Source organism: Papio anubis, chromosome 2, assembly GCF_008728515.1.
Source record: "Papio anubis isolate 15944 chromosome 2, Panubis1.0, whole genome shotgun sequence".
Lineage (NCBI taxonomy): Eukaryota > Metazoa > Chordata > Mammalia > Primates > Cercopithecidae > Papio > Papio anubis.
The window spans coordinates 111,202,664-111,229,464 of NC_044977.1; the positions used below are offsets into that span (position 1 = coordinate 111,202,664).

Sequence of the window (26,801 nt, forward strand, 5' to 3'; positions counted from 1 at the left end):
AGAGGGCTGCAAAGGTCAGCTCAAGAAAGCCTTGCACGCCAGGGGAGAGCTGGGTGCACACTGGGCAGAAGCAAAGCCACTGGAGGCTTCTAAAGTGAGAAGTGCCATGATCTCATCTACATTTTTCAAAGATCACTCTGGCTACTGTGGAAGAATTATGGCAGGGGGAGGGTCAAGAGAATATGCAGTTGAGAGGCTACTGTATAGTCTAGACCCACACTGTCTAATATGGTAGCCACTAGCCATATGTGAATATTTAAATTTAAATTAAGTTAAATTAAAACTTCAGTTCCTCTACCGCACTGGCCAATTTCAAGTGCTCAACAGCCAAAGATGGCTAGTGGCTACCCTATTGGAGAGCTCAGACACAGAATAATTCCATCATCTCAGAAAGCTCTTTTAGACAGCCTTTGTCTAAACAAGGCCAGATGGTGGCTTAGCCTGGGGAAGGTGACAGGAGAAAGAGGGAAGGGGGCTGACAGCAGAGACAGGGAAATGGGCAGTGTCAGGATATTATTGTATTTTATTTATTTATTTAATTTTTTGTTTGTTTGTTTGTTTGTTTTTGAGATGGAGTCTTGCCCTTTAGCCCAGGCTGGAGTCCAGTGGCGTGATCTCAGCTTACTGCACCTCTGCCTCCCGAGTTCAAGAGATCCTCGTGCCTCAGCGTCCCGAGTAGCTGGGACCACAGACGTGTGCCACCACACCGGCTAATTTTTGTATTTTTATTAGAGATGGGGTTTCACCATGTTGGCTAGGCTGGTCTCAAACTCCTGACCTCAGGTGATCTGCCCGCCTTGGCCTCCCAAAGTGCTAGGATTAGAGGCGTGAGCCACTGTGCCCAGCCAGGATATAATTTTAGGATAGAGCACACTAGCCCAGGAGATGGATTAGGTGTAGAGGCATGTGGAAAAGGGTGGAAGTGAGGACAACTCCTAATGGTTCTGATTCATTACTGAGTACATAAGAGCACCCTCCTGTCTCTGCCCAACTTTTGCTTTCATCAAGCAACCACCTACCTATTAATTCAACCTCTCAGGTACTTACTTCCATGTCCGAATGACAGACATGAGTGTTCCAATAACCAGAGCACAGATCTCCAGTATATTCTCGCTTCTGGAGCAAACCAGACAAGAGTTTTAAATTGCAAAAATTAAGCACCCATAAACAAGAAGCAAATGAGCAAATTAAGCACCCATAGGTAAGAAGCAAGTGAGCAATAAGAAAGTAAAACAAGATTCCAGATCAAGGGTGGCAAGCATGCAACACACAGAAGGGGGAAATACAATGGAGAAAATCATTATCAGAAAATAGGGCTGGATGCAGTGGCTCATGCCTGTAATCTCAGCACTTTGGGAGGCCAAGGCAGGCGAACTGCTTGAGCCCAGGAGGTCAAGGTTGCAGTGAGCCAAGATCACACCACTGCACTCTAGCCTGGACAACAGAGTGAGACTTCGTCTCAAAAAACAAATAAACAGAGAAAGAAAGAAAATAGGCTGGCTAGCAGGGAATAACCAAACAGGTCACCAGTAAAACAAAATTACCAGAATACAATAGTTGCAAAATCTAAAATCTTGGTTTCAACAGCAGATTCAGTGAAATAAATGTGTCCACATAAACTAGGTAGGAAAGAACAAATGCATGTAATCCCAAGAGTATTGGCCTTGCTGCTAAACACTGATAAAACATCTGTGGCCATGAAATGTTAAGAAAAAAATGGAAATACTAATCCAGCAGCAGGCATGGTGGTGCACACCTGTAGTCCCAGCTACTCAAAAGACTGAGGTGGGAGGACCACTTGAGCCCAGGAGATCGATGCCAGCCTGGGCAGCACAGCGAGACCCCATCTCTAAAAACAAACATATAAATAAATAAATGTTGAAATGTTAATGCAGTAATGATTCCTCCAGCTTGCTCTGACTTTGAGTGTCTCCCTTTCTGCAGAGGACTCCTATGCATTAGAGCTGTACAGCCTGGTCCTGCACAGCTAAAGGCAAAGTCTGAACAACTCAGTTTTGACTACACTATAAATTTAGTGTTCTACTGAGGCATCATTTATTAACTTTTTTGATAAGTATAAAACTGAAGCAGCGGGGCATGGTGGTTCATGCCTGTAATCCCAGCACTTTGAGAGGCCAAAGCGGGCGGATCACCTGAGGCTGTGAGTTCAAGACCAGTCTGACCAACATGGAGAAATCCCATCTCTACTAAAAATATAAAAATTAGCCAGGTGTGGTGATGCATGCCTGTAATCCCAGCTACTCGGGAGGCTGAGGCAGAATAATCACTTGAACCCAGGAGACAGAGGTTGCAGTGAGCCGAGATCGCTCCATTGTACTCCAAACTGGACAAGAAGAGCAAAACTCTGTTGCAAAAAAAAAAAAAAAAGAATCATTCCTCTGGGTATTTTGAGCAATGAGGATACTGACCCCACCGCAGCTGGGGAAGGCCAGAGGCAGGGCACGAAGTTGAACTACTACAATACTCTCAGGACAAATGGGTAACATGGAAACCATCAGCATACGAACACAGTGAACTGGGCACCTGCAGCAGTCCCCAGCTTACACACAAAAAGAAAATGTGAAACCACCTTGTCAACAGTACACCTTTTATAGTCATTTCTTATTTTTATTTTATTTTTTAAAAGTGATGGTTTTCTTCAGGATGAAATCCCCCTGATAAACACGAAGATTGAATTTCCAGGCTAACCCATAAAAGCCCATCCCTCGGATCTGAATTTGAGTATGAACAATGGCCCAGAACAGAGTCTCCATCAAAGAGGCCAGCAAAAGCTTTCACTGTTGAGTAGCGCCTGAATTACCAAGTAAAAGAAGTCTGTCTTCGGCAACCCTAAGACTCCATAAATGCCATTTCATCTTCTCGAAGGGAACCCCTCATTAAACCACTAATAAAAGGGCAAGTACCTCTGCTACATATCCACTAGCTTAAAAGTGAGAGCTAGGGAGGGGAGAGTTCCAGAGAGGACAGCAATAAGATAGGTTGAATGGACAGCTGTGATTACAACAACCCTGCAAGGTAAGGCACTACAAAGGGGGAAACCAAGGCTCACAGGAATTCAGTGACATTAAAGCATTTGTTGAAGTCACATGGCTGCTAAGTAGTAAGTGGAGGTGGATTTGAGCCCAGGCCAGTCTAGCCCCCTGCGGGCTGCCTGGTGCTACTGAGAAGCAGATGTCGTTTTGGTGACAGGAGCCAGGTGGGCGGCTGTCGGCAAGCACACGCTCTCGTGGGGGCCTGGGGAAAAGAGCAGTTTCTCTTTTTTTCAAGACTGTTTCATTCAAGGAAAGCAGGAGGGACAGGCAAAGGAGGGCAGCCCCACTCAAGTAAGCAGCCTGCACCAGGCACCCTGCCAAGCTTTCCTGAGGGGCAGGAGAGAGCTTTCAGCAAGCTTTGCCAGCTCCACTCCCCAAATGCAAAAGGACAGCTGGAGTCCCTAGGAAGTGGCCACTCCAGATTGACAGCTCCCTGACAAAAACAGTGGCAAGACCCAAGGTGCTGGGCTTCGAGACACTGGTGAAGGAGCTGCAAGACAGGGGCCCTCACAGCCCACTTGTCCTAATCAGCTTGTGTCCAGCAATAAAACCGGGGACCTAGAGAGAGAATTCACACCAACTGAGGCTTCTTCCAAAGAACAGGCTGGACACTCAATGGCAGAACCTGCCCCAAATGGCACCTCCAAAGGAGCAATTCAGCAGCTTTACACAAAGGATACAATATGTGAATTACTTTCAACCCTGCTTCCTGTAGCCACTCCCACCTATTCCTCATTCCACTTCCAGAACAGTAGCACCAGAGGACAACCATCCCCATGCTGTTCCCTTGCTCATAATTGGCTGGTCCCTCAGGTCTAACCTTATCAAGACCAACCTCTTTTACATCCCACAGAAGATTCAACTTTGCTTTCCAGTCTCCCCAGGAATCTTCTCTTCCATAAGACAATTTTTACTGTCTCACATGCAAGTCAAGTTGGTCCCAATTCCATACCTTTGTTCACCCTTCCCCTCCAAAGTGCTGCCTCTTTGGATTCCATCCAGTTGTCCAGGCCAGTAACTCTTCTAGACTTTGTTGATTATTCCCAGGTCTAAAATCTCCTCTCACAAATTTTAAGCACCACACTGTTTAAAGCTTAAATATCCAGCTGGGTGCAGTGGCTCATGCCTGTAATCCCACACTTTGAGAAGCCAAGGCAGGCAGATCACTTGAGCTCAGGAGTTCAAGAACGCCCTGACCAACATGGAGAAACCCTATCTCTACTGAAAATACAAAAATTAGCTGGGCAAAGTGGTGCATGCCTGTGGTCCCAGCTACTCAGGAGGCTGAGGCACAAGACTCACTCGAACTGAGGAGGCGGAGGTGGCAGTGAGCCGAGATCACACCACTGCACTCCAGCCTGGGCGACACAGCAAGACTCTGTCTCAAAAAAAAGAAAAGCCTTAAATATCCTGTAAGTGCTGCAGGGTCTAACTTCATGACTCATCAGGGTTTAAAGACCAACTCTGTCATGAAGCCATCTTTGAACAAATCCTTGAAGAAATTACCTAACCTCTCTGACTCTCCATTCCTCATCTGTAAAACAGGGGCAAAATCGTAACTATAACATGTAAGCCAATTACTATCATAATTAAATGAGATGACGTACATAAAAGTGCCTGGCATAGTATTTGATTCATAATAGACACTTGACGGATTGGAGTTAGCTCAAGCGGTTACGTCCTCATGCCAGACTTTGCATAATGGACACTTGAAATTAGCATACACACTCCACTATGATAGAGATCCATGTCACACTCTTCTCTGCCATGGTCCTCTGTTTCCCTCCCACTTACACCCTCTCTCCCCCTATAATACTTCCTGCAGCGCAGAGTGCACAGTAAGCCATAAGTCAGTATTAACACTTGCTAATTAACACAAAGCAGAATGTTTCCTTTTTAATCTCTTTTTTTTCTTTTGAGACAAGGTCTTACTCTGTTGCCCGGGCTGGAGTGCAATGGCATGATCATGGCTCACTGCAAACTCCACCTCCTGGGTTCAAGCGATTATCCTGCCTTAGCCTCCTGAGTAGCTGGGATTACAGGTGCCTGCCACCATGCCAGGCTAAGTTTTGTATTTTTAGTAGAGACGGAGTTTCACCATGTTGGCCAGGCTGATCTTGAACTCCTGACCTCAGGTGATCCGCCGACCTCGGCCTCCCAAAGTACTGGGATTATAGGCATGAACCACCGTGCATGGTCTTTCCTTTTTAATCTTACCACATGAGGTACATCCTATCCCGCACCTCAAGCAACATCTCTGTCCAGAGGCATATTCAGATTCATTACATTCTTGTCATTGTTACATTGTCCTGTTGTTCTAGCCCTAAAAATAGATGTTCGTGTTCACATCTTCCCTGTGCGTGGGAACAAGGGGAGTCCTAACTGATCACCACAATACTGAACAGACCAGACAGAGGCCTGATCTGCAACCATAGATCCCAGTCCTTTTGTCATCTCCCTGAGGGGCCCAATGTGGGATCTTTTACCAAGCACCCTAGAACCACAACACAAATAACACTCAGCAAGTACCCAAGACACTTTTCCCTAACTTTTCAAGGGTCAAACCTATGATGTTTCAGATAATAAGATAACATGAAAATACCATATTGGCAGCTGGGTGCGGTGGCTCATGCCTGTAATCCCAGCACTTTGGGAGGCTGAGGCAGGCGGATCATTTGAGGTCAGGAGTTCCAGACCAACCTGACCAACATGGTGAAACACTGTCCCTAGTAAAAATACAAAAAAAATAGCTGGGCATGGTGGCACACACCTGTAATCCCAGCTTGAACCCGGGAGGCGGAGGTTGCAGCGAGCCAAGATCATGCCACTGCACTCCAGCCTGGGCAACAGAGCGAGACTCCATTTAAAAAAAAAAAAAACAGAAAATCAGAAAAGATACAGGCTTAATGGCACAGGTTCACAAATTGTGTGGTTTTTAGTTCTCTACTCTTTTCCTTTTAATTCTCCAAGACCTCAGCTATTCCACATCCCCACAATCTGTATCCCACCCATGACAAAGATGTAGAAAGTGAAAGCAAAGGAAAACAGATATCTAACTCAGCTTATGAGGATGGGAGGAGTCCTCACAGAGAACACCTGAGCTGGCTTTAAAGGACCAACAGGGCTTTTCCAGGGGGCTGAAGGGTGAGAGAATGCATTCCAGGTCAATGCAAGAGCATGAGCAAGCACATGGAGGGGCAAGAGCACGGAGCACCTAGAGAATAGAAAGTCCTTTGGGACAGAAAGAAAGTAAGCAGAGGTCAGGAAAGCTGGATCAACAGCTTTGGATAAACTGAGGTGATGTGCCATGTTAGAAAAGTCTGAATGGCACCATTGAGGATTTCAAGGCAGGAAAATGACATGATCAGGCCTCTATTTTTAAAAATATCTGAGAGTGCAGTGTGACAGACTGGAAGGGAAAGCAAGGTGGTTGTTAGGAAGCTTCTGCAACAGTCCAGGCAATAAAGGATGAGGGCCTGAGCCTTAGCAATGCAAGGGTAAGAGGAGGATATACCAGAATTTGGTGATTAATGGGATGTGATGCTAAAAGAGACAGTGAGATAGCCATGTTCACAGCAGCACGATTCACAGGAGCCAAAAGGTGGAAGCAACACGGTGTCCCTGACAGATGACTGGATAAACAAGATGCGATGTATACACACAATGGGATATTATCCTGAAAGAAAACTGATACAACAACATGGATTAACCTTGAGGACATTATGCCAAGTGAAATGAGTCAGTCAAAAAGGACAAATATTGCATGATTCCACTTGCATAAAGTACCTAGAGTGGTCAAATCTGAGAGACAAAAAGTAGAATGGTGGCTGTCAGAGGCTGAGAAAAGGGGAGAACAGGGAGTCATTGTTTAATGGGTACAGTTTCTATTTTGCAAGATGAAAAGAATTCTGAAGACAGACAGTAGTGATAATTGCAAAACAGTGTGAATGTACTTCAATGCCACTGAACTGTACATTTTAAAATGGTTAACATGGTAAAGTTTATGTTATATGTATTTATTTTATCACAATTTAAGAAATAAAAAGAGCGAGAGGGAGGTAGAATGGATGATACCATACATCTCTCAATCTGGGGCACTAAAATGGATGGCCGCTCCTTTAACTGAGCTCCAGTCCATAGGAAGAGGAATGCAGGGGAGGAAAAAGAGAATTCAGAGTTGCACAGATGTCCAGATTCAAAATGAGCAGAGAACGTGAACTTTTCCAAAACGTCTTCCTGGCAGGATCAGCATCATCTCTCACATTCCAAAGCTCTAAAAATGGTACAACTTTAAAGGTAATGAACTACTGTCCAAAAGGGACAGCAAGTGACTTCTTGATTATGATTTTAGAAAAGCAGGATTTTAGGGTACACAGGGCAAATGACACAAAGACATCTATTTCACTCTTTTCTGAAACCCCAATCAAAGGACAGCAAAGGGATTTTTTAAAGACATAAGCTATAGCACTAAAGTCTGGAAAGCTGGACTAAATGAATGCTAAAAGACTAAGATGGCGACAGAGCTGAATCCTAGGCCAGCAGCAGGGAAAGCCAAGATCCAACCTGATCTTCACCCCAGAATGCCCAAAAGACTCCAGAACTGGCAGTTCAAGATAACTCTGGATGATGGGGTGAAGTAGGAGCTAAAATAAAGAAAAAGAGTTTCTATGTAGCCATCAGAGCCCCAAATCTCACCTCCACTCCCAGACATTCCTCCCTTTCCTGGCAAAGAACTGGAGAATGATTCTCTAAAGCAGATGAAAACAAAGGTTTCGGCGCTGGGGAAGAATGGGCTTAGTTAAGAATAGGGGCACCATCAAGAACATGGGGACTAAGAGAATGTATGTGTATCAGTCCAGATTTGGTCAGAAAATAGATGCTATTCTAGGTATTACAGGCAGGAAGAGATTTGATACAGGAAATTAAAAGCTTAAAAAATCATGGGAAGGGCAGTGAGAGCCATAGTCAGAGAAATCACTGCCTATGTTCAGGAAATCAGGATGTGCAAGTGTCACAAGAAACTGCACAGATGACGTCAGATCCCCCACCACTGAGCTAACTGTGTCCCAGAAGGACACTCAGATGCTGCTAGGAAAACTTCAGATCGACCAGGTGCCACAGTTGCAATAGGAAAGTGGCTGGCTTCTCCTTCTTTTTTGCCTTCTAAATCTCTTACTGGAAAAATCAATATCAGAATCTTACCACCAAGAGACTCTGGGAAATGCAATGTCCAGGAGCCAGCCCCTGCAATGATGGGAGAAGCTTAGCAAAGCACAGACACAGCTGAGAACCTACAGGCACTATCCAGCTGGTATCCAATACCCAGATGGGGGGACCACCTTCACCCTCTGCTCCCACTCAGTTCCCTGAATATTGGCAGACAGGCCTATATTTTCCAGACAAGAGATCAGAATAGTCTCCTAACTGGTAGCCAAAGGAAAAAAAAAAAAAAAATTAAGACACTAACATTTAAGCTTCCCCAAATAAACAGCCCAGCCAGGTCACCCTACAATGAAACTCACAGTTCAGAGAATAAAAAAAAAATTCCTATCTATGAAATAGTCAATTCCCAGCTCAAGTAGCTCTGATTTTTTCAAAAAGTGTCGATCAAATTCTCTAAATTTTAATTTGCTTCAAAAAGAATGTGCATGCAACATATGACATCTATGCTTGAGCTAAAATTAAGACAATAATTTAATGTGAACCCATAAAAGCTACATTTCAGGTGAGGTATGTGACTAGAATAAGTGGTTATATCTTCTTACCTAAACTCTAGAACTTTGGTTTCCAAAGTAAGGCCTGGTAACCCTGTGACACCCCAGAGTCTTTAAGTAATTTGGGAGGTCAAAACTATTATCATAACATGAAGTTACTTGCCTTTCTCTCTCTCATTCTCTCACAGCATACAGTGGCATTTTCTCAAGGCTACATGACATGCAATGACATCATTTCGAAAGCTAATAGAATATAATTGTTCAAATTGTTTTAAATTTTTCTCAGTTTTAATTTCTAGTATGGTAAATAGCAGCAGACATCACACAAAAGCTTTTTGTGGTTCTCAAAAATGTTTAAGCATATCAAGAGGTCAGAAAGCTTGAGAATCACTGCTTGAGAACAACTTTTCAGCTAGTTGCTTTTGGAAGGAAACTTTTGACATGTGAAACTAATAAGATCTACTTTAAGTTTGTATCTTCAAAGTGGAAAAAAAGTCTGTCTGCTCCTAAATTTTGCTTTACTACCTGGTATCAGTTTATCCATTAGGAGGAAGAGTTTTCCACAGAGATCCTAAATTAACTTTTTTTTCTCCCTGCAAGTAAGCATTATGATGGGAAGTCTCCTTGCCTGCAAGGCAACGTGCATAGTACAATGGTAAAATGCAAAGAATCTACAGGGACTCAAACAAATACTTGTACACCAACAATTGAAGCAGCTTTATTCACAACAGTCAAAAGGTAGAAACAACCCGATGTCCATTAACAGGTGAATGGACAAATAAAATGTAATACATGTACATATATATGATGGAATATTATTCAGCCTTAAGAAGGAAGGAAATTCGGATACGTGCTACAACACTGAACCTTGATAACATTATGCTAAATGAAATAAGCCAGACACAAAAGGACAAATACTGTGTAATTCCACTTGTATAAAGTGCCTAGAATAAGCAAATTCACAGGGACAGAAAGTTGAATGGACATTACAAGGGGCTAGAAGGGAGAAATGAGGGTTTATTGTCAAATAAATACAGAGTTTCAGTTTGGAAAGATGAAAAACTGGAGATCGACAGTAGTGATATTTACACAACAATGCATAGTGATAGTTACACAGCAATGCGAATGTAATTTAATGCCACTAATTGTACAATTAAAACAAGTTAAAATGTTTCAATGCAAATGTAATTTAATGCCACTGAATTGTACAATTAAAACAAGTTAAAATGTTTTGTTTGTTTGTCTTTTTTGAGACAGAGTCTCACTCTGTCGCCCAGGCTGGAGTGGAATGGCAGGATCTTGGCTCACTGCAACCTCTGCCCCCCAGATTCAAGTGATTCTCCCTGTTTCAGCCTCCCGAGTAGCTAGGACTACACGCACCCGCCACCACGCCTGGCTAATTTTTGTATTTTTAGAAGAGACGGCGTTTTGCCATGTTGGCAAGGCTAGTCTCAAACTCCTGACCTCAGGTGATCCGCCCGCCTCCACCTCCCAAAGTGCTGGGATTATAGGTGTGAGCCACCACACCTAGCCAAAATGGTTTTAAACAGATTCTAGAGTCAGACAATCCGGATTCATATCCCAGCTCTACCACTTGCTCTCTGTGTGATCTTTGTACTTGAGTTTCCTCATCTGCAAAATGGTAACAGTATAAAACATAGGTTTGTTGTGATGATTAAATAATGAGTTCATATACGTATAATAATATATGCAATAATGAGAAGGCTTGGAATGATGCATGGCACCTAGTAAGTGCCCTATCACTAGGTCTCAAACTTTGGCATGTTTCAGAATCACCCAAATTGCTTATTAACACACAGACTGCTACACCCCCACCCCCAGATATTCTGTTTCAGAAGGTCTGGGGTGGGACCCAAGAATTAGCAGTTCCCAAGACATGCTAGTGCTGCTGGTTCAGGGAGCACACTTTGAAAACTGCTCTATATACATGTGAGATGTCATTATTATTACTGGCAATGCCTGAAAGAATACCAGGCACATCAATAAATACTTGTGGAAGAAAGGACAGAAAGACAGAAAGATTCACTGAGCCCCTAACATGAAGTGTTCCCACAAGTAGATGGAGATCTCAAAGTCTTTCCTGGTGGATATCTAAATCAGCCACTCCCACCAGGTCCCTGTCATCAGAGTTTTCCAAAGACTCCCAGGAAGACAAAGAACCAACAGTGACATCTCAATATTACTGAGCCATCTCAGAACTTCCAAAAATGGGAAAAAAAGTTCCTTCTTACAAACCAGTCCTGATGCGAGAAGGGAAGAAGAGGTGGGGGTAAGGGGCAACCATTTATGCTGAGTCTCATATCCCCTCCAGTCACCTTTTTGGTTCAGCCACTGTGGGCAGCTGATTGTCATGCAGGTGCGGCCCAACAGTCGTAGCCTCAGCTGCACTGAGGACCTCTTGCTTCTCAGCTGCTGCTGGTCCTACTCAGCCTGTCAAAATACTTCCCATTTGCAGACTCAGTGCCTACAAATACAGACTTGGAAGAGTGAGGGCTTCTCCACCCCTAGAACAAACCTTGACCAGTGGGGGATGGGAGTCAGTGGATAAATACTGTACTCCCCTCTGCTCCATCTCAAGTGGACAATTCTGAGGCACACTCTGCAGTTACCCAGGGAGTCCTCAGTGAGGTTTAGCTCTAGCTGCCCACTGTGGAAGCCAGTTCCATACTCATTCTCGGAATGACTTTCTTTCTTTCTCTTTGTCACTATTCTCTTGCTCATAATTCCACTTCTGTTCCCTGGGATAACTTTCCAAAATAAACTGCCTTGTCTAAGCCTCCCCATTTTCAGTTGACCCAAGCTAAGAGAAGGCATAAACAGCTCCACTTACAATGCAAGTGGGCAGGGGGGGCAAAATTAGCACAAGAGAGCAAACCATGAGGACAGACTAGAGCCGTTGTGCTGCATGACACAGACTACGTAATGCAGGCATTCAAAGGAAAGGATGAAGTCTGAAGCAGAAGGTGAAGGTTGAGAGAGAGCCCAGAAAAATGATCACAAGAGGAAGGTGGTCTTAGAAAAGGAAATGAGTTGGCCTGGTGCGGTGGCTCCCACCTATAATCCCAGCACTTTGGGAGGCCAAGGTGGGTGGATCACGAGGTCAGGAGTTCAAGACCAGCCTGGCCAACATAGTGAAATCCCGTCTCTACTAAAAATACAAAAAAAGTAGCCAGGCGCGATCACGGGCATCTGTAATCCCAGCCACTTGGGAGGCTGAGAAAGAAAAGGAAATGAGTCTTACACATGGACAAGCCAGAGACTCGCCTCACTGGAATTGACCACCTGGAAACTGAAGAGACACAGGACCAAAGTACATCCAGATAAATGAGCAGCTCAACAACCAAAGAGATGAGAGGAGATTTCCACGCTGGTCCAGGGAGGCTTACAAGCAGAAGTGTGAACCAAGACATCCCTCCTCCACTTAAGCACACAAAACTTCCTACATAACCCCTGACAACCAGACTCTTGGGCTTACAATTTGTGATTAACTCTTTTTCTTTCTCTCTCTCTTTTTTTTTTTTTTTTTTTTTTTTAGACAGAGTTCTAATAGATAATTTTAGAATTTTTGTATTTTTTTTTAGTAGAGATGGAGTTTCACCACGTTGGCCAGGATGGTCTTGATCTCTTGATGTCGTGATCTGTCTGCCTCGGCCTCCCAAAGTGCTAGGATTACAGGCATGAGCCACCACACCCGGTCATGACTGACTATTTTGCTTTCTTTTTACTTCCTTCTATTCTTCTCTCTTTCCTCCTTTTTTATTTTTTTATTTTTTTTTATTTTTTTTGAGACGGAGTCTCGCTCTGTTGCCCAGGCTGGAGTGCAGTGGCGCAGTCTCGGCTCACTGCAACCTCCACCTCTGGAGTTCAAGCAATTCTCCTGACTCAGCACCCCCCCAACCCCTACTCCCCAGTAGCTGGGATTACAGGTGTGCACCACCATGCCCAGCTAATTTTTGTGTTTTTAGGACAGACGGGGTTTTACCACGTTGGCCAGGCTGGTCTCGAACTCCTGACCTCAAGTGATCCACCTGCCTTGGCCTCCCAAAGTGCTGGGATTACAGGTGTGAGCCACCTCACCTGGCCTTTCCTCCTTTTTTAAAGCAAATGTGAATGTGATCACTAATTGGTCAGACACACTTTATGTATTAATTTATTTAATCCACAAAACAACCTTTTGAGATAGGTTGTTATTGTCTCCATTTTACAGATGGAGAAACTGGGGCTCAGAGAAGTTACACACTGGGTGACAGAGATAGGATTCAAACACTGCCAGTCTGGGCTCTCTCCTTCACATTGCCCCCCACAATGAAGTCATCACATTCTATGTGATAATCCCCCTGATTCCTTTCTCAACATTTCCCATATGTTTTACCCTCACCATGTGCAGAGCCTGTAACTCCATGGAATTCATACATTTCCAAAGCATTCACTGAGTTCGTGGTATATATACCAGATGCTAGACCAGCTGCTGGGAATAACACAAAGTCCCCACTCTCCAGGAAGGTCACACTCAAAGGCAGAGACAAGCACGTGAACATGTCGCTGGGGGTTAGACAGGAGTGCTTACGGGGTCTAGTGGGAGGCAATATGGAAATGATTCATAGAGCCAGAACCACTTGAATTCAGTCTTGTAAAGAAGCTCCACTGGGAAGGTACATTACAGACCTTGCACAATGAACCAAACCATGGAGAGGTGAACCTATACGTCAAGGTGGGAGGGTGGGCCCAGGATGAAATCAAAGATGTAGGTGAAAAACAAATTCTCGCTCATCCCAAAATAGCTGTTATTGAGCAGCTGCTATGTGTTAAGCCCTAGGAGGTAGGAAGAAGAGAATAGAGATACTAATACACTACTCATATCCCACAAAGGTGAAGAATGGCAAAGGTCTACAGACAGTGCCTCAGACAGGGTAAGGTACATCACAAAGATTTGTTGATTCACAGTCTTTCTCCAACATCACTTTAAATCACATGACCAAGAATAGCTTTCCGTAACTGACCATATAAAATCAAGACCAAATGTTTTCCAGATTCAAGGCCCCCATCGTCTACTCTCTACTTGGTTCTACCTCACTTCTTGCTGCTTGCCAAATGTATCTTTTTATTCCAAATACATTACAGGCAAATTAGTGGGAAATATTCACACTTTATATCTCCTTTGCACACATAATTTCCCTGGCCTGGAATATTGATCTCCCTTATTTTCTAGCCATCTTTGTACATAACCTTTTTCAAAAGTAACCAATGCAGGGATGATTTTTTTTTCCACTCAGCTGGTTTTGGCCTTTTCCCTAAGACATTCCATGGCGCTTGTGGATTAAAGTTTCTGGTGTGTTTAGCACCAATGGATTTTGCTCTCTACGGTCCTTACAGTCATGCATGTATGAGATGGCACATAGTAGGTGCTAAAGAAACCCTTATTGGACTCACAGTGTAGTGTTACATACCATAACAAAATACTGGCTGGTTGCAGTGGCTCATGCCTGTAATCCCAGTACTTTGGGAGGCCAAAGTGAGTGGATCACTTGAGGTAAGAAGTTCGAGACCAGCCTAACCAACATGGCGAAACCCTGTCTCTACTAAAAATACAAAACTAGCCTGGTATGGTGGCACACGCCTGTAATCCCAACTACTTGGGAGGCTGAGGCAGGAGAATCGCTTGACTCCAGGAGGCAGAGGTTGCAGTGAGCTGAGATCATGCCATTGCACTTCAGCCTGGGCAACAAGAGCAAAAATCCATCTCAAAAAAAAAAAAAAAAACTTCTCATTATCAAGCACTGTGCTTTAAGATAAATATTATCAAACCTTCCTTCCCTTCCTCCCCTGAAACATAGATAATGAAATATACTGATTCATCAGCCTTGTAAATTAATCCCAGTCTCCCGCAAGGAACTGCTATGATGTGACTGAAATCATCAGTCTACACTGGACGAGATGTTTCTAGAATAGTAACATTCTAGAAACACACACAGTAAGCTCCCAATAACTATTTGTGGAAGTGAATTAAAACAATCAGCCTTTTTTTCCACACCTGCTATCCACTACATTATGCAGCAAAAACTTCCAAGAGCAAAGTTTGTAAGCAGAATTTGAAGAAGAGCCCAAATCAAACATGGGGAAAGTCATTTGACCCACTTTCCATGTCATGCTATCCTAAAAGACTTAACACTTTCTTCTTCGTGGAGGTAACAGTCTGTCAATTGCTTAGGTTAGTTACCACTATCATCCCTCTCCAACTTTAGGAACTGCCCAACACTGGCCATACAATCCGAAAATGGCATTTTCAAATAATTTATGGATAACATACTAAGAAAGGACTGCCGATTGTCACATTCCACTCTGTGAATCTTTTCGAAAGAAAAAAAAGTAAGCAGTCAAAAAATAAGTTAGGTTTTATCCCTCAAATGATATGTAATTACCATAAATTAAAAAACTAATGTCACAGAGAGGATACTAACTCTGATACGCCAATGTGTATCGAGCAAAAATGCTTTGCAGCCAGCCAAAATCAACCCACAGATAATAAAGGAAACTTTGGAAATGTTGCCGCTCATTTGGACTTTACTTTTCCCCTCTGACAATACTCCACATACTATGAATCAAAGGTATTGGACAATTGCGAGACCTGCCTCGGTCCATCCAATCCATGCGCCTTCCAATGCATTGAGATCTGCCGGGTGACATATGAGATCTAAAGTGGGTGGATAAAAATAACTTGGTCCTCAAAAAGACATGATAAACGCCAGACAGCTGAGTCACTTAGAAGCCTATTTTGACTTTTGAAAGGGACATTCACCCTCCTGCTGCTTCTCACACATTCACATAGAACCAGGTGAAAACCACCACCAACCGCCCAGGCTGGAAGTGCAGTGGCCGGATCTCAGCTCAGCTGCAAGCTCCGCCATTCTCCGAGGTTCACGCCATTCTCCTGCCTCAGCCTCCAGAGTAGCTGGGACTACAGGCGCCCGCCACCTCGGCCGGGCGCGGTGGCTCAAGCCTGTAATCCCAGCACTTTGGGAGGCCGAGACGGGCGGATCACAAGGTCAGGAGATCGAGACCATCCTGGCTAACCCGGTGAAACCCCGTCTCTACTAAAAAATACAAAAAACTAGCCGGGATTGAACTTTTAACAATTTATACTTGAGCATGTCAGTCCAAGTGACTCATTTAGAAGGGTAAGGGGGGAAGGCTTAAGAAAACCATCACAATCCAGTAGATCCCCTATTTCTGCTGCCCGAGTGGAGGCACCGGAAGGTTTCGTCTGCCTTTTTTTTCTTTTTCTTTTCTTTTTTTTTTTTTTTTTTTTTGAGACGGAGTCTCGCTCTGTCGCCCAGGCTGGAGGACAGTGGCGCGATCTCGGCTCACTACAGCCTCCTCCTTCCCGGTTCAAGCGATTCTCAAGCCTCAGCCTCCCGAGTAGCTGGGACTACAGGCGCCCGCCACCACACCCGGCTAATTTTTGGGGTTTTTTAAGTAAAGACGGGGTTTCGCCATATTAGCCAGGCTGGTCTCGAACTCCTGACCTCAGGCGATCCGCCCGCCTCCGCCTCTTAAAGTGCTGGTATTACAGACGTGAGCCACCGCGCCCGGCCCTGACATTCTAAAGGCAAGAAAAGGAGTAGGGTGAAATGGGAAGTGGTGCAAGAAAAGCTCAGAGAGCAAATCTGAATTGTCCAGGAGTGGGGATCCCTGAGCAAAGCAAGTGGTCCCAGAAAAAGAAGGGCTGTGTGTCCGGGGGTGTGAGGGAATCATCCCGTCCACCTACCCGCCCTGCGCTCTGCCCCGGGGAGGACGCAAACGATCTGCAACGTGCAGTTCGGAACAGGGAACTCTTGGACCTCATCTATCTTTAAACGGCGGCGGGGCTGTGTGCAAGCTGCTGGGAATTGGGCCCTTCCAGCCTGGGGAGGCTGGAGGAGCAAAGCCACCAGTCCTCGGCTGCAGCAGCCCTGGGGCGCTCACTGTCTGCCGAACTGCAGTGCTCCTGAGCCAATTCTGCCGCCCAGAGAAAGAGAAGAGGTCCCCGGCCGCCACTGCGCATCTTCTCCCCCGGCTTCACGTGCCGCAGGCCGCCGGCCCCGCGACCCTCCCCCGAGGCGCCTCACTTACGGGGGAGTCGTAGGAGAAGGCGCACTCGTTCTTGTAGACCCTGTCGCCGGACCTGGGCACGCGGATCGTGGGCATGTGGGGCACCAGCAGCTCGCCGATGTCTCCTGCAGCCATCTTCCGGCCTCCGCTGCCGCCCGGCATGCCGAACAGGGCGCCCCGGCGCTGCATGGCCTCGGCACGCACCGGAGCCGAGCGAGCCGAGCCGGAGCCGGAGCGCGCTGTCCGCCGGCGGCGGTGGCGCCAGCGAGCGGGCGGACGGGCGGGCTGCGCGGGCGACCGCAGCCGGGCGAGCCGGGGCGGGCGGGGAGAGCGGGCCGCGGGGCGGGAGCGGGCACCGGGGGCTCGGGGCGGGCGGGCGACGCTGCTATTTTTAATCCAATGGCGAGTCTCCGGCCCAGCTGCAGCGTCAGGCGGGGCTGGGGAGCGCCAGCCGCAGCGCGCCGGGGAGGGGGAGCTGGAGAGGGGCCCTGCGAGCGGGCCGGGCTCGGCGGCAGGGGGCGGAGGGCGAGCCCCTGAGGCGTCTGCGCGGGAGTCCGAGCGGGCTGGCGGCCGACCGCGGCGCGGGAGAGCCCCGGGAAAACACCACGTAGGTGTTTTCTATCCCGAACTGTTGGCTTGCAGAGGGGCAACTCCGAGGAGGCAAACACAAAGAGCAGGATTGGGGGTTTTAAAAACCGCTTGCTTTTAAAACAGCCGAAGACTAGAGCGGTGACGTCCCCGGATTGGGTAGGGGCAGGACTCGATGTGCAAATCTGGAATCTAACGTGAGGCTTACATCTAAATTTGCGCCATGCACTTCGGTGTTTCCCCACTAAGCTTCGTTCCTTACTTTAACATCCAAAGCTCAAAAATAGAACAAGATCGAGTGAGGATAGAGGGTGTGTGCGCGTGTGTGTAATAATAATATAGGTTTTCTTACATATTGGAGGAAGTCAGGGATGGTCAAGATTTTTTCAGGGCGTCGGGAGGCTTTCTATTTTTCTCGGCCTTTGGAGTATCTTCTATGTGATTCAAAGTTCCCATGTCGAACATTCAGTGGCCTGATTTGAGGATTTTGTAGGCAAACATACATATTCCTGTCTTACTCATCAGTTCCTCAAAATCAATGATGAATGGGTTGGGCTGGGGTGTTGATCATTTGCAAGCAGAGCATGTCTCCCAGCGTACTCTCATTTTCTCCCAAAAACTCATAAGACGGTTTCAGTGACATAGAGGTTCTCTTAACTACACCCAATATATATATTCATAGCAGGGTATCCAGTTAATGAAACGCCGAGAGAGCGAGAAATAGTGAACCAAAACGCTAATTTTTGTAAACTTCTCCCAGATCACACAGTCCTTAAGTTCTTTTTTTTTTTTTTTTTTTTCTTACATTATTTATCTGTTAACTCTCCCTGGTTCTCCAGACCTATCTCGAGATTTCCATACCCTCAAGCAAGCCTCGAGCGCACCACACTTTCTTATAACTCATCACTCCCAAATGCTATCTGTTGGAAACGGAGGAGGTGGCACTGAGCAAAAAATCAGACACTATTGTCATCTTCATCATTGGGGCAGATACTCTCAGCGAGCTTTTGCTTTGAATTTAGTCTCATCAGCTTATTACCTTTCAGGTTCATGGATGATGTTTTCTCCAATTACAGAGATAGACTTGGTTTTACAAAACTTAAAAATTTAATCTTAGATTAAATGCAAATTAAATCAGTGAGACACTGTTTTTCATCCGTTGGGCTGATAAAGATATATTGAGTTAGCATGGGTTTGGGAAATAGACCCTCATGCACATTGTTGGTGGGGATAAAAACGATAAACCTCTTTGGAAGGAAATGTAATAATACCAGTCATAACTTTATATGTGCATACTGTTTTCCCCAGCATTTCCTTGTCTAGACATTTATGCAACAGATAAATTCAGGCTATGTAAAGATATTTGTTAGAGCACTGTTTCGGGTAACAAACGTCTGGGGAAAACCTAAAGATCCTTCTGTAGAAAGTGGTTATAATACAGTACCATTGAAAAGAATGAAGTTGCTCTACATGTGCTGATGTGGAACAATCTCCAGATTATTACTAGATGAAAAAAAGCAATTTAAGCAAACTAGTGTATAAAAGCAAGGCTGATAATATGCAGTGGGCACTTTGGCACGTCGTATGTACCATGGGCCTTCCTTCCAGTTGGTTGTACCTGTGGGAAATATTTTTAATGTAGCCCTTTAAGATATACATATGTGTATGCATGCCCACTTGTTTGGCTTTAGGATGTTTCTAGAGCAATACACAAGAAACTGGTGACAGTAAGGATCTGTGGAGAAGAACACAAAGCCTGAGGTTAAAGGAGAACTTACCAACTGATATGGTTAGGCTGTGTCCCCACCCAAATCTCATCTTGAATTCCCATGTGTTGTGGGAGAGACCCAGTAGGAGGTAATTGAATCATGGGGGCAGGTCTTTCCCTTGCTGTTCTTGTGATAATGAATAAGCCTCACAAGAGCTCATGGTTTTACAAACAGGAGTCTTCCTGCACGAGCTCTCTCCTGTTGTCTGCCTCTGTGTGAGACCTCCCTTTCACCTTCCACCATGATTGTGAAGTCTCCCCAGCCACTTGGAACTGTAAGTCCAAATAAAACTTTCTTTTGTAAATTGCCGGGTCTCAGCTATGCCTTTGTCAGCAGCGTGAAAACAGATTACTACACTACCACTTTTTAGCTTTCCGTATGATTCCATTTGTATTATGTGCAAGCATTGCTTTCCCCCCCACCCCCCCTTTCTTTTTTGAGATGGAGTCTCCCTCTGTCGCCCAGGCTGGACTGCAACGGCGCAATCTCAGCTCACTGCAACCTCCGCCTTCTGGGTTGACGCGATTCTCCCGCCTCAACCTTCCAAGTAACTGGGACCACAGATGCACGCCACCACACCCAGCTAATTTTTTATTTTTTATTTATTTGTTAGAGACGGGGTTTCATCACGTTGGCCAGTCTGGTCTTGAACTCCTGACCTCAGGTGATCCACCCACCTCGGCCTCTCAGAGTGCTGGGATTACAGGCGTGAGCCACCACGCCCAGCCTCAAGTATTGCTTTAAAAATTAATTAAAACTCAGCGGTCGCTCTCCAACACGAGCGCTGCCTATAACTCGCCACGCTCCAGCAGAAGAAGGGGTCTAAGTAAGGAGGTCTCTATACCAGGGCTGGCACAAAGCTGACTGCCCAAAAATCAATTGGTGGTAAAGAACCCAGGAAGCAATCCCAGCACTCTGGGAGGCAGAGGCGGGTGGATCACGAGGTCAGGAGTTCAAGACCAGCCTGGCCAAGATAGTGAAACCTCGTCCCTAGTAAAAATACAAAAAAAAATAGCCGGGCGCGGTGGCAGGCGCCTGTAATCCCAGCTACTGGGGAGGCTGAGGCAGGAGAATAGCTTGAACCTGGGGGGCGGAGGTTGCAGTGAGCCACGATCGCGCCACTGCACTCCAGCCTGGGCGACAGAGTGAGACTCCATATCCAAAAAAAAAAAAAAAAACCCAGGAAGCAACTAGCTACAAACGCCACAAGCGTGCGCCCTCTACTGGACAAGTGAAGAAACCTCGTCATTACAGACCTGGTACTGGTACTGTGGCACTGTGGCACTCGGTGAAATTAGACGTTATCAGAAGTCCTCTGAACTTCTGATTCGCAAACTTCCCTTCCAGTGTCTGGTGCGAGAAATTGCTCAGGACTTTAAAACAGATATGCACTTCCAGAGTGCAGCTGTTGGTGCTTTGCAGGAGGCAAGTGAGGCCTATCTGGTTGGCCTTTTTGAAGACACCAACCTGTGTGCTATCCGTGCCGAACATGTAACAATTGTGCCAAAAGACATCCAGCTAACACACCACGTACGTGGAAAATGTGCTTAAGAATCCACTATGCTGAGCACGGTGGCTCACGCCTGTAATCCTAACACTTTGGGAGGCCGAGGCGGGCGGATCACCTGAGGTCGGGAGTTCAAGACCAGCCTGACCAACATGGAGAAACCCCGTCTCTACTAAAATAGAAAATTAGCCCGGTGTGGTGGCGCATGCCTGTAGTCCCAGCTACTCAGGAGGTTGAGGCAGGAGAATCGCTTGAACCCGGGAGGCAGAGGTTGCAGTGAGCCGAGATTGCACTCCAGCCTGGGCAAGAAGAGCGAAACCCTGTCTCAGAAAAAAAAAAAAAAAAAAAAAGAATCCACTATGATGGGAAACACTTTATTCTGAAAAAAAAACAAACAAACACACAAAAAAATTCTCTTCCTCCTATTATTGGTAGTTCTGAACACAAGATTTTTTTTTCCATGGGGTTAAAAGGTACCTAAGTACATATGATTGCGAGTGGAAAAGGGGACAGAAATCAGGTATTGGCAGTTTTTCCATTTTCATTTGTGTGTGAATTTTTAATATAAATGCGGGGACATAAAGCATTAATGCGAGTCAAAATGTTTCAGTGAACAAGTTTCAGCAGTGCAACTTTATAATAATTTTAATAAACCTGTTAAATTTTTCTGATAATGCCTGCATTTGGATTTTTTTAAAACAAATAAATTTCTTATTGACAGCAACTAAATGGTGTTTGTAGCATTTTTATCATACAGTAGATTCCATTCATTCACTATACTTTCTGAGTTGTCCTACATGAAAGTACATTTTTTGGTTGTTTTCTGTTTGTTTGTTTGCTTTTGTTTTTGAGACAGAGTCTCACTCTGTCACTCTTGCTGGAGGGCAGTGGTGTGATCTCGGCTCACTGCAACCTCCGCCTCCCGAGTTCAAGCAATTTTCTGCCTCAGCCTACTGAGTAGCTGGGATTATAGGCGCCTGCCACCATGTCCGGCTAATTTTTGTATTTTTAGTAGAGACAGGGTTTCACCATCTTGGCCAAGCTTGTCTTGAACTCCTGACTTTGTGATCCACCCATCTCGGCCTCCCAAAGTGCTAGGATTACAGTCATGAGCCACCACAACCAGCCCAAGTTTTTAATGTTGTCTGTCTTCTGTGCCGTTCCTATAAGTTTGCTATTAAAATATATTAAACTATAAAAAATTAATTAAAACTCAATTGTAAAAGCACTACAAGTTCAGTGACTAGTAATAGTAATAGAAATTGAAGTTGCAATGCATTCCAACTTTTTTCATATAATGGCACACATTGAAAATGATATTTGTACAACCCACTGAAACAATCAGTCAAGGATGCATCTTGCAGCCAGAACCTACTAATATGAGGACTCTGATCACCGTAGGTCCCATCCATGGCCTCTCAGAGCACTGAGGAGACACCACACCTGAATCCCATCTCTGTGTACCAGAATGCCAATGGCACACCAGATGGAAAGTTCTACTCAAACCAGGAAAAAATAGAAAACATCTAAACATAGAGAAATTATTAAAGTAGACACATCTACTCAAAGATGCTTATACAAACTTAAAATGATAATTATGAAAATGATTGATTTAATGCGTTTATAGAATGCTGCTTAACATGCTTGCTATGCTTATATAACATTATTGCAACTGGGTAAAAATAAATATCCATTTTGACAAGACTGGAAAATTTAAATATGTATTAGGTTATAAGATTTTGTTTCTATTTTCAAAATGTTTCCAATGATATCGCATTTGTTTTGTAATATAAAAAGTTATTATTTGGGCGCGGTGGCTCATGCCTGTAATCCAGCACTTTGGGAGGCTGAGATGTGCAGATCACCTGAGGTCAGGAGTTCAAGACCAGCCTGATCAACAAGGTGAAAACCCATCTCTACTAAAAATACAAAAATTAGCCAGGCATGGTGGCAGGTGCTTGTAGTGTAGTCCCAGCTACTCAGGAGACTGAGACAGAAGAATTGCTTGAACCCGGGAGGCAGAGGTTGCAGTGAGCCATGATCGTGCCACTGCACTCCAGCCTGGGTGATGGAGCGAGACTCCATCTCAAAATAAAAAAAAAAGTTATCAAGACAAAAATGTTAGTAAAAGAAGTTTCACTGCAGTGTGACCGCTGTCTTAATCATGACGTTTTAGGAAAACATCTGGTTCAATTACTGGAATATTTAAACTTAATTTTGCAGATTCTACATATGAATTTTTTTTTTTTCAGAGATAGGATCTCACTCTGTTGCCCAGGCTATATATCACAGTGGCACAATCAGACCTCACTGCAGCCTCAAACTCCTGGGCTTCCAGGTTCCAGTGATCTTCCTGTCTCGACCTCCTCAGCAACTGGGACTACAGGCACACACCACTGTGCCAGGCTAATTTTTTTCTTTTTTTAGAACCAGAGTCTTGCTGTGTTGTCCAGGCTGGTTCTGAACTCCTGGGCTCATGCGATCCTCTCACCTTAGTCTCACAAACTGCTGGAATTACAGGTGTGAGCCACTGTGCCCAGCCTACATATGAATTTATAACTATTTTACTACGAGGCTAGTTTCTGTATGTGAATCCCAGTCAATGAGCAAGAGGAAAGAAGATAATGGGTAAACAATTTTCCAACATAAATTCAAAGTCTTACTACAGAGGTTTTAGGAGACATGAAGACTATGAACTGACTTTTGCCACATCAGGGTGTCAGGCCCCCAAGTCACTCTACTGCTCCAAACTCTCCTCTCACCATCCAGGGTGGAGCCCAGGCTACGATAGACTGAAAGATAGACGGAGGCATTCAAGCGCCTCTGTACATTCATGGAATGCTGCAGTGTTTGTAGAATATTGCCTCAGTGTTTGTAGACATATTGCCGAGCCTAGCTTACTCCTTGCATAGCATTTATGGACGCTCACTGCTTTGTAGAATATTGCCGGCCTATCAATCCTTGTACGATTTAGTGGATTCTGGCTCAGTGTTTGGTAGAATATCTGCCGGCCTATATCCTTGTACGTTATGAGAAGCTCAGTGTTTGTAGAATCATTAGCCTCAGTAGTTTGTAGAATATTGCCAGCCTATGTCCTTGTACATTATGGAACGCTCAGTGTTCTGCTAGAAATACAAAAAATTAGCCGGCCATAGTAGTCCTTGTACTATTATGGCACCTGCTCAGTAGTTTGTAGAATATTGCCGGCCTATATCCTTGTACATTATGGACGCTCACTGTTTCAGTGAGCCAATATTGCCGGCCTATATCCTTGTACATTATGGACGCTCAGTGTTTGTAGAATATTGCCGGCCTATATCCTTGTACGTTATGGACGCTCAGTGTTTGTAGAATATTGCCGGCCTATATCCTTGTACGTTATGGAAGCTCAGTGTTTGTAGAATTATTGCCTCCAGTGCCTGTTGTAGACATCATTGCCAGCCTATGTCCTTGTGACATTATGGATGCTCAGTGTTATGTAGAATATTGCCTGGTTCTATGTCCTTGTACATCTGTATGTAGAAAGCTCAGTGCTTTGTAAGAAGTTATATGCCTCAGTGTTTGTAGAATATTGCCAGCCTATGTCCTTGTACATTATGGACGCTCAGTGTTTGTAGAATATTGCCGGCCTATGTCCTTGTACATTATGGATGCTCAGTGTTTGTAGAATATTGCCGGTCTATGTCCTTGTACATTATGGAAGCTCAGTGTTTGTAGAATATTGCCTCAGTGTTTGTAGAATATTGCCGGCCTATATCCTTGTACGTTATGGAAGCTCAGTGTTTGTAGAATATTGCCAGCCTAGACAGTTTTATTTCAGGCACTCAATAAGTATCTCCCAAATGAATGACTCACATCAGTGACATTGTAATAAAATTGTTTTGCAGTCTGCATTGTGTCCTCTAGGAAAATTAATTGTTGCACAAATGTTATTCCAAGAACTGACAGAGGTTACATTAAAATGTGATGTAAATATTAGTTACTATGACTAATGTCAAAAAGGGGAATTGAGAAAATCTACAGAGAACAAAATCTTAATTATTTTAATACATACAATAACTCTTGATCTCAGATGTCTTCCAATAACATGCAGGGATCCTATGAAGCCATATATGATGAGACTCACTATGGAGGCATACCCATAAAATTTTCTATAATAACCAGTGCAAGAAGCACTGGTTACTAAGTGTAGAACACTAAGGCACTGGTTAAGAAATGTATGCGATTTTCTGTTTGAGAGAATTCTGAGTAGCCATAAAAATCATATGGCATGAGAATATTTATTGAGGGCCAGTGGTGGCTCACACCTGTAATCCAGCACTTTGGGAGACTGAGGCAGGCGGATTACCTGAGGTTAAGAGTTCAAGACCAGCCTGGCCAACACAGTGAAACCCCATTTCTACTAAAAATATTTTTAAAAATTGGCCAGACGTGGTGGCACACACCTGTATTCCCAGCTACTCAGAAGGCTGAGGCAAGAGAATCGCTTGAACCCAGAAGGCAGATATCACACCACTGCACTCCAGCCTGGACAACAGAGCAAGATTCTGTCCAAAAAAAAAAAAAAAAGTATTGATATGGAAACATGATAACCATGATAAAAACTTCAAAAACAGACTATAAATAAACATATACACTATTATCCGCTTAAATACATAAACACATGTCATATTTATAGCACAGAAAAAAGACTAGATTGGAATAGGCTGTGTGCTAGCAGTGGTTATCTCCGGGTGATAAAATTATTTTTGTTGTTGGTTTTTTCTTTGTGCTTTTATTTGTCAACTTAGTCTTTTGCGTTAAGTATCCACTTTTTTTGTTGTTGTTGAGACAGAGTCTTGCTCTGTTGCCCAGGCTGGAGTACAGTGGCACGATCTCGGCTCCCTGCAGCCTCCGCTTCCCAGGTTCAAGCAATTTTCCTGCCTCAGCCTCCCAAGTAGTTGAGATTATAGGCACACCCCACCACACAAGGCTAACTTTTTTATACTTTTAGTACAGACGGGGTTTCACCATGTTTACCAGGCTGGTTTCGAACTCCTGACCTCAAGTGACCTGCCCACCTCAGCCTCCCAAAGTGCTGGGATTACAGGCGTGAGCCACCACGCCCAGTCTTTTTTGTTTGTTTGTTTTCTTTTTTTTTTTCCTGAGACAGGGTCTCACTCTGTCACCCTGGGTGGAGCACCATGGCACAATCTCAGCTTACTACAGCTTTGACTTCCTGGGCTCAAGCAATCCTCCCACCTCAGTCCCCCAAGTAGCTGGGACTACAGGCACTCACCACCATGCCTGGCTAATTTTTGTATTTTCAGTAGAGACTGTGTTTCACCATATTGTCCAGGCTGGTCTTGAACTCCTGAGCTCAAGTGATCTGCCCTCCTTGGCCTCCCAAAGTGCTGGGATTACAGGTGTGAGCCAGTCACACCCAGCTGAGTATCCACCTCTTTTTGTGAATAAGAGGGAAATGTTAACTTTATATACTGCCACTGATTACATCAATTTTCATTTTCATCTGCCATCTTTCTTATCTGCTTCCCTCTTTCACTGTTTATTTAAAACTAAGCAGGTTTCTGCTATTAGGTTTATAAGTGAGCCACCTAGCTACACCTAGGTTCACAGGAATGAACAAACTCCTTGAGCAGCTCTTAACATCAGGTTGAGGTAAGCTCTTATTCAGCTTAAGAGGAAATGTGAGATGTCTGTTCACATTTTCTGGTTTCATGCTGTAAAAGACTCCCCACAGTCCTTCCAGGAGCCTGACTCATAAGATACAGAGGCAGTCAGATTGTCTTTCAGGCCCTCCTCATGCCCACCACCAGTTCCATGCACACACAGGGAGTCTTCTCCTCCATTCAGGTACAGAAGCTCAGTGTGGACACAGTAATAAAATATTAACCATGGGACCAAAGGTTGCTTTTCAGATTTCCCAGTAAATGGGTCAAAGCAAGCTATTTAAATGTGATACATATTGCCTCCAAAATCCAAAGCAGCTCACCAAAGAGTTCCTCATTCTTTTCTGTTTTGTTTTTGTTTGTGAGATGGAGCCTTGCTCTGTCACCCAGGC

General features: G+C 44.7%; 2 protein-coding genes across 2 annotated transcripts in view; one reads left to right on the top strand and one right to left on the bottom strand.

Moving 5' to 3' along the window:
- USP13 (ubiquitin specific peptidase 13) overlaps window positions 1-17,242 on the bottom strand; it is a 135,256-nt gene extending 118,014 nt beyond the window's left edge. The window contains exon 1 of the mRNA XM_003894796.4: window positions 16,898-17,242. Within this exon, the coding sequence (XP_003894845.1) occupies window positions 16,898-17,065 (168 nt within the window). The 5' untranslated portion in view covers window positions 17,066-17,242. The remainder of the gene's footprint in view (window positions 1-16,897) is intronic.
- On the top strand, window positions 17,064-20,894 carry LOC110742490 (histone H3-like 4). The gene is made up of 4 exons (XM_031662931.1): window positions 17,064-17,117; window positions 17,296-17,483; window positions 17,714-17,762; window positions 20,428-20,894. Exons 1-4 carry the CDS (start codon window positions 17,064-17,066, stop codon window positions 20,782-20,784), a joined length of 648 nt encoding a protein of 215 aa, XP_031518791.1. The 3' UTR covers window positions 20,785-20,894.
- Window positions 20,895-26,801: the final 5,907 nt, after the last annotated feature.